The following is a 10,277-nucleotide window of genomic DNA, read 5'->3' as shown; positions in this document are numbered from 1 at the left end:
TAAAAAACAGTTTGGGCCTAAGCCCTTAAATTTAACCCATAACTCTCATTGGTATATAATGAACTCAGTCTAACTCGACCGATTCAGCAATTTTATCTTTGGTCGAAGACTCAGATCGGAGCTGAAAAAGTTTGTAGTATTAAGAAAAAATTAGAAAAAAAAGAACAAAATCCCCAAGCAGCAGCAGCCAAAAACGGGGGCAAATTGAAGAATGGGTGTTGATTATTACAAGATTCTTCAGGTCGACCGCAATGCAAAAGATGAAGATTTGAAGAAAGCGTATCGTAAACTAGCCATGAAGTGGCATCCTGATAAGAACCCTAACAACAAGAAAGATGCTGAAGCGAAATTTAAGCAAATCTCTGAAGCTTATGATGTAAATTTTTTTGTTATTTTGTCCTTTTTTTTAGTTAAAATTTAATATGTTCTTTTTAAAAACAAAAATGCATGCTCTTCTTTTCCGATTAATTTTAGGTTCTGAGTGATCCCCAAAAACGGGCGGTTTATGATCAATACGGAGAAGAAGGGTTAAAAGGCCAGATGCCGCCTCCAGGGGCGGGAGGTTTTGGAGGCGGTGACAGTGGTGGTCCAACGATGTTCCGGTTCAATACTCGCAACCCTGACGATATTTTCTCGGAGTTTTTTGGGTTTTCTAGTCCGTTTGGGATGGGTGATATGGGTGGGCCACGTGCAGGGGCGTCTGGGTTCCCTAGGGGAATGTTTGGTGAAGATATATTCGGCTCGTTTAGGGGTGGTGCTGGTGAGGGTTCTACCACTATGCCTCGAAAAGGTGCCCCTATTGATCGGCCATTGCCTTGTAGCTTGGAAGATTTGTATAAAGGGACTACCAAGAAGATGAAGATTTCTAGGGATGTTATGGACGGTAGCGGGTAATTTTTTTATTTTCATAGCTCTTTGTTTTCTTATTACTATTATCATTCTTATTTTGCTAAGCTAATTAATTGGTAATGCTTAGTTTTTTCTGCCTTGATTTTATCATGTGGAATTCTGGATAGTAAAGTTTCAGCTGGATTCATGTGTTGATCTAATTTCAGTTTTGAAATACAACTTGTTGTTAGTGTAGATTGTAAATTAGTAAATTAACTGAGTCCTCTTAATGGTTTTTAGGCATAAGAGAAGGAATGATTAACAGTTTCAGCATATGATTATATTCTAAGTTTGTCTTTTTGCTGAAGATGATGCTATTTTTTTGGATAATGGGGTTCTAAATTGCTTATGGTTTAAAATGATTGATTGTTTCGTACGTGATGACATATTATTGATTGTTTCGTACGTGATGACATATTTGCATGACAGTTTTGAACTGAAAATATTGTGATTATTGAGATTTTATGGTCTTAAGTTTACATTGACTATATGAATTCCTTCCTTTCTGATTTGAGGTATTAATGTTCAGATGATTTAGATTTCATTGCCACAAGGTATACTCTTTCTTTGTATTCAATCGTCTTCCTTGTTTAGCAAAATGATTTTGTTTTTCAATCCTCTTTCTCCTTTTTGTAATGGTTTTGGTTTACATTTCAATCCTCTTTCTCCTTACGAGCAGTTATTTGAATGACATTCCTGCTATTTTGATGCTCCCTCCTAGATGAAGGGTTTTAGTTTTACCCTTTCCTTCTCTGTCAGTAGGATTAGATTGATAATGAAGCTTCTTTGTATATGATTGTGATCAACTTTGAAGATTTCTTGATGTTTACTGAAGATTCTATTTTTTAAGTTATATTGTTTGTGTTCATTTTTTTGGTTTATGCAAAAAAAAAATTGAGCTTAACCGTTCACTTTTTAAAGTGGCACTGTTTATATTAAGTAGTCAAATTATGGTCTATGATCAATCATATTGTGCAGCAGTGTTGTCGAGGGCGGAAGGTGCCTTCCAGGCACTAGCACCCTTATATTGCCTCACGCGGAAAAAAGATAGCCTAAGTTAAGTAAATCACAATATGTATATGTGTGAGTTTTGCAAGTCTGTTCTTGTATATAATATATGAAGCTTAATATATAACAGTAAACTCTAAAGTGTGATCTAGTTTATCTACAAAACATGCAAATTTTTTTATTGGTCAATATTCATGATTTCCTTATGGTCATCGTTTGTTGTTGAATTCTCAAATATTGAGAAGTATAGAGCTTTCTAGTACTAGACAAGGTATATCAAATGAAAACAGTGAAAAGCAAAAGGAATTAAAGCATGCCCAGGCACACAAGGTGTGTGCCTGATCAAATGGGCCTCACCTGGAAGGGGCTAAGGTGTTTTTTCTGTGTAAGGCGCAAGGCACAGGCATGCCTAGGCGCATGCCTTGACAACACTGATGTGCAGTGTGGCCCCGCAAAGAAACTCCATATTTGTAGGTTAAGGAAATGTTTAATAGTTTACATCATCCTTAACATTTTGATTTTTGTTTTTCCCGGTACAGGAGACCTACTACAGTGGAAGAAATTCTTACCATTGATATTAAGCCGGGGTGGAAAAAAGGCACAAAAATAACTTTTCCCGAGAAGGGAAATGAGCAACGAGGGGTTATTCCCTCCGACCTTGTCTTCATCATTGATGAGAAGCCTCACAGTGTGTTCAAGAGAGACGGCAATGATCTTATCGTAACTCAGAAGATATCTCTGGTGGAAGCTCTAACTGGTTATACAGCACAGCTGACAACACTTGATGGACGGAATCTGACTGTCCCTATCAACAACATCATCAGTCCAACATATGAAGAAGTTGTAAAAGGGGAAGGAATGCCTATTCCTAAAGATCCTTCAAAGAAAGGAAATTTGAGAATCAAATTCAACATCAAGTTCCCTACCAAGCTTACAGCAGAGCAGAAAACCGGTATTAAGCGGTTAATCGGATCTCCCTAAGAATTGGTGGTACCCCTTGTTTGCTAATTGCTACAATCAGCCAACTTGTGTAAGTTAACATTTTTCCTTTTCTTTTATGTTTCTGTTTTATATGTTTTATTTTTTTTTCTTGGAAATGAGAAATTCAAGTGTTGCTGAACTGGGATGGGCTGAATAACAATTACCTAGGGGAGTTCATGAATTACTTTCTATATATTTTTCATTTTCTCTGCTGGGTTCTTAATGTTGCAGAAACTAGCCAGGTTCTTAAAGTTAAGGTCATTATTTTGTTTAATACTCACTTAGCAAAACCATATTTTGTTTGACTAACCCATCATCATCATCATCAAGTAACTAATGATGGTAATAACATTTTGGGTTAATTTGATCATTCTTCTAATAGCATTTTTATTGTATCAATCTAAGTTTTTTTTAGCTGTCAATTTTGTTGTTGAATGTTATTTAGTGGAATATAGTTAGAACATGTTGATCAAATTTTAAATATTTATTTTCTATTGCGTGGGTAACTTGGATATGGTGGGTTAAAAAATGGAGTGTCAGGTTTATTTATTTTGGGTGAATTACCCAAAAATGCTGAATTTTAACCATAATTACTGGATTTGGCTGGTTTTTGCAAATTTACCTGATTAGGTCAATTTTGAGAAAACGCGTTCAGTTGGACGCGTTTTCAATGGATATGGTAGGAAAACGCTTCCAGCTGGACGTGCTTTTAGCTTTGGCCAAATGGTTAAATGTTAGTATTTTTATTCTTGAGTTTCGGGTGTAATTGTAACTATCTAACCATCTAATCAAAGAACTAATATGTTAAAAAAATAATTAAAAATTTAAAAAGCATTAACATTTAACTATTTTGCCATGTCAAAGACGAAAGCGTCTCCAGCTGGACGCATTTTTTCAAAATTAACTTAATTTGGTAAATTTTGCTAAAATCTGCCTAATCTGGTATATATGGTTAAAAATCAGCATTTTTGGGTAATTCACCCTTTATTTTAATGTCATATTCAAGTTGTGTGTTTACTTAACGTATTTTAATTAATTGATTAATTATGTTATTTGAGTTATATTGAAGGTCGAAGTTCATTCGAAATATGTGAGTTTGAACAAAAGAAATGTAGGTTAGGCTTTGAGCAGATATTTTAAGCGTGGGTTTAATTTTGTATATATTTTTATGTTCGGCTTTCATAATTTGATATTTGAGTTTGTAATTTTTCTTGATGTGGTTTTCGTATAAGATTTTAGAAATTATTTTAACGGATTTAAACGCCTTGAGCCAAGTTAAAGTTTCGAATTTTGAGGGTAAAAACTGATAAATGATAAAATTAGAGTAGGGGTCTAGGGGAGGACTAAATTGGTAACGATGAATGATAAAATTAGAGTAGGGGTCTAGGGGAGGACTAAAGTGGTAACTTACAATGTAGGGATTAATAGCAAAATTTGTAGAAAGAGGCGGGGAGAGAGAATTAAGAAAGCATAAAAAAAACGTGGTATGATAGTGATATGAGAACGAGTCAAATAAACATAAAGGATTTGAAATTGAAAAAAGAGTTGCTTTGCTGTCGATGTGATAGAGAATTCAATCACGAGGCGATTTATGTTGAGGAAAAGCAACGTGCCTTTAGGATATCTACTTTTTATTTTATTTTTTAAGAAATATAATTATATTCTAAATCATGATCCTCATTTTAAATATTTAAATGTTATAATTATATTTTCAAATTGTCGAGGATATATTAATTAGGATTCCATTATTAAAATCGTTAATATAATCATTAAATGACAAGTAAGATCTTATGCAGCGTAATTTAAAATGAATTTTGGAAGAAAATTGATATTGTAAAAAAACTTGTTTTTGAAATTTTTACAAAAGTTTTATTGTTAACTTTCTCATTTAAAATTTTTATTTTAAATAATGCCGATGAGATTTTCTGTTTCATCTAGCCATTAAATTTGATTTTTAATAATGGAAGAACTTAATTCATATAATTTTAATAGTTTGAGGATGTAATTAGATTTTTTAAAGTTTAAGGACCAATTTAAAATAATGGTTATAGTTGAAAATATTTGGTATAATTAACTCTTAGCTATTAATAGATCATTACAAATTACAATCAAAATGAAATTTAAAGTGAGAGGCTATACATAGTAGAATTTAATCTAAATTGGATCTTAACTAAATCTAGAGTCAAGTCTAGTCAACTTTTAAATTGGGGGCAATGTTCTCTTATCGTTGTTTTTTTTTATCCACAAAACTCGAGCCCAAAATTTTACTTAAAATGCACCAAAATTCATACCATATGAGTGTTGATATTATTGTTAGGTAAACTATACCCAATACTACTAAATTATTAGTAAATTTATGTTTTGATAACTACTCAACTTTAAAAAAGTTATAAAATGGTCATTGAATTATTCGAAATGTTCCATTAAGTCATCGAGCTATTAAAATCGCTATTATATGACCTTATTTATTTGTACCTCTGCAACAATCGAAAGTTCTCATTTCTCTTCACTTCTATAGTTCAGTTTTTTTTTTTATGAAGTAGTTTGGAACATACGAATTTGCGAACTAAAATCTCATAACTTTCTTCTCTGATCTCTAATACTGTCCGTTAAATTAATTTGGATCTAAGGTGTGCTTTGCTACTCATCGATGGGTATTGACCTACCATCTTAGTCACTGAATTGTCACTTAAAACTCACTAATCAAGCTTTAAAAAAAAAAACTTAATAAATCAATGATTTAGTACCCTTATTATTATAATTATTTGAAAATTTTTAATAATTTAATGACCATTCTATAATTTTTTTTTTAAAATTAAGTGATCAAAATATAAATTTAATAATAATTTAATTACATTAGTACCCTTATTATTATGATTATTTGGCTCATCTAATGGAGTTTGTTAGGATGTACGATTACGACTTTCCTTGTGTCCTACACTAAAGGCATATATTATTATATTTATAATTATTGGCCCACTTAATTTCCATGTCCCTATCTATGAAAAAAGCTGAGGTTAAAATCCAGGGGCAATTTGGTCCTTTTTAATTATTACATAATTGACTTAATTTTTTATGTTATAGATTTATATCCCAACTTTAATATATAATCTTAAAGATAATATCTGATTTTTAGACACAATGTTTAGAACAAATAGCGTATCCAGAGAGGTTGGTAGTCTTTTAGACCTTTTAGAAATTTTTAAATTTTAAATTAATAAAAATAAAATTGTATTTTGACATTTCTAACAATGATAAAAATTTGATTTAATTATTTAAAAATTATAAATTAAAATTTAATTTCGGTTCCCCTTAAAAATATTTTCTAACTTCGCCCTAGTTTAGAACTACCTATAACTCCTTTCTAATTTATACATAAGAGAATAATACAATTCAGCATACTCGAACCTACATCTTCTTTACATTAATAACAATATCTATAACAATTGAGCTAATACTAAATCAAAGTCAAATCATTATTCTAAGTAAAAATAAAGCATTCAAACTTACACAAATTTTCAACTTCCAGTAAATTAAGCAACTAAAGCTATTTTTGTATATTATAATAAGTCCACATGACGGAAACATTAATTATGAATAAAGAATTTTAATAACCCATGAGGGAAAACGTGAAACTCATTCACATTCATTGTCAACACTCAACAACACCCATCAATCTGTGGGATCATTACCACCGCCAAAATAAATAAAATCAAACAATCAATTTCATCCAACATAAAATATATATATATATATATATATATATATATAAACACGACACTTGTTACGCCTTTAATTTATTTGTAGAGTTAATAAAATTTTATACGCAATTTATCGAATAATTGTCCTAATTTTAACTTGAAATGATGTAATTTGTTCAAGAAAAATTTTAGAAGATGTAGATCATAAATGAGAAGTTTGACTACGAGAGAAAAAGAAAAATAGATTCATATTCATGGGAACAAGAATAATTTTGGATTAAAAATTGAAATAAATTTCTTTAGAGTAATAAATCTCTTCAAATTATAAAACTCGTAGAATGACTATCCGATGCAATAAAACTATCTCGATTGAAATAATAAGCGCAATTTTCATACTAGTTCTGAAAATATAAAAACAAATAAATTTCACAATTGAACTACCATAATAGAAAGGAACAGATCAAAATAATTTAAAATTCAACTAACCAAAATTAATTTAATCCGAAATCAATCAGACTCTCTCAATCGGAGTATACCATAATTTCAAATCATTTTGTTTCTTATTTATCCTTTAATATCTTAATATATTTCCTTAAAATGTTGAGACAATTTTAATTTAATGTCTTAAACTAAATTGTGAAGCAAACTAAAAGAGCATTGAGAACTGAGAACTTTGGTAATATTACACAATACCATTCGTGAAACACTTACGTAAAACATCAAATAGTAACACACAGTTATATAATATGATCATACACACATACATATATATATATATTAATAACTATCTATTAGATTCCGAAAATTCAACTTGTGTTTTGCCACATGGACCGTAGGTCCTAATATAAAGCCTATACTCATCGAACGTCATGGGACTGTATAGCGCTGGCCGGTCCTCACTTACAAGCTCCTTGGCTGGTTCAATGAGTAGATCACTCTTGGGGTTGTAGAAGAAAGCTAGGGAAACTCGATCTTTCGCTGAGTTCACAATCACACGATGTTCAACACTCTTGTAAATCGCATTACTCATCACCTAAAACATAAACAAGATTCAAACCCCATGCTCAATGGTAAATATAGGGATTAAATTATAAAATTTTACAAAAGAAAATGAAACCTGAATCTGGTCTCCAACGTTAACGATGAAAGCATTGGGAACGGGTTTCACAGTGATCCACTTGCCATTTTTACGAACTTGGAGACCAGCAACGTCGTGGTCGGGGAGGAGCAGAGTCAGGCCACCGGGATCCGAGTGGGACGAAAGGCCTAGTGTAAGGTCAGGTTGAGGACACTTTGGATAAAAATTGACCCGTAAACAAGCACCAATATCTTCTCCACCAAATGCATTTTGTAGATAATCTTCTTTTAATCCAAGACTAATAGACATGGCCTTGAGAAGCCTTCCACATAGTTTTTCAACTTCAGCACCATATTCGGAAATCAAATCCCTACATCCGAAATTTTAACAGGACTAGTTCAGTATTACTATTGCAGGTACCATATAATATTATAAAATTACATAATACATATACCTTTTTTCACATTTCATCAAAATATAGTCTACTATGCCGAACAACAAAGTTAATGTCTAGGGTGAATTGTTCTTTCTAAACTTTGAAAATGACCAACAATCACATAAAGCTTAATAAAAAAAATAGTATTAAAGGGTCAAAAATAAACATCTCTAAATATTTAGGACGCAGCCATGCAATTATGGTGATCTGAATATATATATATATTCTGACCAAATCTGGATTTCTTTGACGTTGTTTTGCCATTAAGCCTAACGTACATAATACTGTATATAGTAACCTTATAGTAAAATCCCATATTGAGGTTTTGGTCTATGGTGGGCTGCTGGGAATAAAGTGTCAATAAAAATTTAATTCAGATTTAATGTGATTAAGGGTATTCGAGTTAAAAAGGAGTTGTAACTCACCTGCAAGATGAGGGCAGTGAAGGCCACTTGCTTGGATTCCTCAAATAAACAGGCAAATAATGAAGAAAAAAGTAATCACTCCAATCAAGGATAGCACCTTTCTGAACACCCAGCCGACTACCGTACCCTTCGTAGGTTGTCGGCGCGTTGGCGTATTCTTGTTTAACTTCAAGCGGTAAGTTAAAGAACTCACGCCACACCTCGCGCGTACGCTTCATCAGCTCTTGGCTAATGCCATGGTTCACAGCTTGGAAGAAACCCCATTCTTTACACGCGCTGGAGATGAGTTTGAGGGTTTCTTCATGCAGGGTATGGTCATGGCTGAACAGGTTTTTAAGATCAACAACGGGAATATCAACGTGTTCTTGTTTCTCAAAACCGGGCCTGTCACTTGGCGGCTTGATATACCGCTCTGGAATAGCTCGTATGCCACTTTCAGACAAAGATTGAACTCGAACCACCGGTTCAGGCCAACTCTGAAGACAATTCATCATCTTATAACATTAATTCCAGGGTTTTCTTTTTCTTTTTCTGCAAATAAAAAAAAAAAACGAAGGAAGAGATAAATATATAGATGCGTATATATATGTATAGGATTAGCTAGTGATGGTGAGAAGAAGAGAGGGAGTGAAGGGGTTTATATAAGGATTGGAACGCAATTTTCGGCGCCGTGATGAAGTTGATTAGCTTATTTTTTGCAATTTGCAACAATGAAAAAAAAAAAAAAAGTAGGGAAGCAAACCAAGGTGCTTAAAATTTTCCGAGAAAATATTTTCATTCATGTGGTGAGAAATAATAGAGAAGACGTATAATGGAAATTTATCATATTTTATAGAATTTAAATGGTTGAAATGTTCCAAAAATGTAATCAAAAGTGAAGCTAAGTGTTTTAGGGGCTAAAAATGAATAATTTATTTTTAAAGGGCTAAAGTATAAATTTATCATTATATTAACTTGTGGTGTCATAAAAGTTAAAAGGATTATATGAGTAATTTTTCATTTTGAAGGTGAAGGCCACATAATCTGCCCTTCCCTAGCTCCCCCCTCAATAGAACATTCATTTGTAAGTTACTTTTTGAATTATCTTAAAAGTTACTTCTCTAAATAAATGGAAAGAAAAAAAAATTGTCATCACAAAATCAGATTTTTTTTTTGTTTAGAATTAATATAAAAAAAAAAAAAGCTTAGCATAAGCTTTCCTTAGGTAATGCAAATTAATAAGGAAAATTTGCATCACCACCAGTAGCGGAGATAGAAATTTTTTGTGGAAAAATAGAATTATATATATTTTACGTAATTTTATTATTTTAATAATTTATATCTTTATATTTTTTAAAGAATTAAATTAAATTATTATTATTTTTAAAAATTAAAAATAATTTTATTATTATTAATTTAAAATTTTATAAATTATAAAGTATTTAAATAAAAAAAATTTCATTTCAAAAGATGGATAGCTGGGAGCTCCTGGATCCACCACTCACGACCACCACCACAAGTAGGAAGACGAGGAACTTTCTTTTCTTTTTTCATTAATTTAAATTACACACGTGTTGTTTTCGAGGACGGGACAGGAATGTAATATTCCGATTTTTTTATTGGGCCCACCTGGAATTTTTTATAGTGTACGTGTCACTCATAGATACTGCCGGACCATTGCTTTAAAAGCAAATATACATTTTCTCTTTTTCTAGATTTTCATCCACTCGAAAAAACACGCATGAAATTTTAGTATATGTTAAAGAGTTGAAGGAAAACCT

The 10,277-nt window shown here is 31.8% G+C and overlaps 2 protein-coding genes across 2 annotated transcripts; one reads left to right on the top strand and one right to left on the bottom strand.

The window, feature by feature from the left end:
- Positions 1-54: 54 nt before the first annotated feature.
- Positions 55-3,058, top strand: LOC108467204 (uncharacterized). The gene is made up of 3 exons (XM_017767775.2): positions 55-376; positions 475-890; positions 2,436-3,058. Exons 1-3 carry the CDS (start codon positions 212-214, stop codon positions 2,875-2,877), a joined length of 1,023 nt encoding a protein of 340 aa, XP_017623264.1. The 5' UTR covers positions 55-211; the 3' UTR covers positions 2,878-3,058.
- A 4,192-nt stretch (positions 3,059-7,250) lies between these two features.
- Positions 7,251-9,315, bottom strand: LOC108466339 (jasmonate-induced oxygenase 1-like). The gene is made up of 3 exons (XM_017766668.2): positions 8,518-9,315; positions 7,696-8,026; positions 7,251-7,611 (listed from the first exon to the last, which is right to left on the bottom strand). Exons 1-3 carry the CDS (start codon positions 9,009-9,011, stop codon positions 7,363-7,365), a joined length of 1,074 nt encoding a protein of 357 aa, XP_017622157.1. The 5' UTR covers positions 9,012-9,315; the 3' UTR covers positions 7,251-7,362.
- Positions 9,316-10,277: the final 962 nt, after the last annotated feature.

This window comes from Gossypium arboreum, chromosome 2, assembly GCF_025698485.1.
Source record: "Gossypium arboreum isolate Shixiya-1 chromosome 2, ASM2569848v2, whole genome shotgun sequence".
In the NCBI taxonomy this organism is placed as follows: domain Eukaryota; kingdom Viridiplantae; phylum Streptophyta; class Magnoliopsida; order Malvales; family Malvaceae; genus Gossypium; species Gossypium arboreum.
This window is presented reverse-complemented; position numbering and strand designations above follow the sequence as displayed.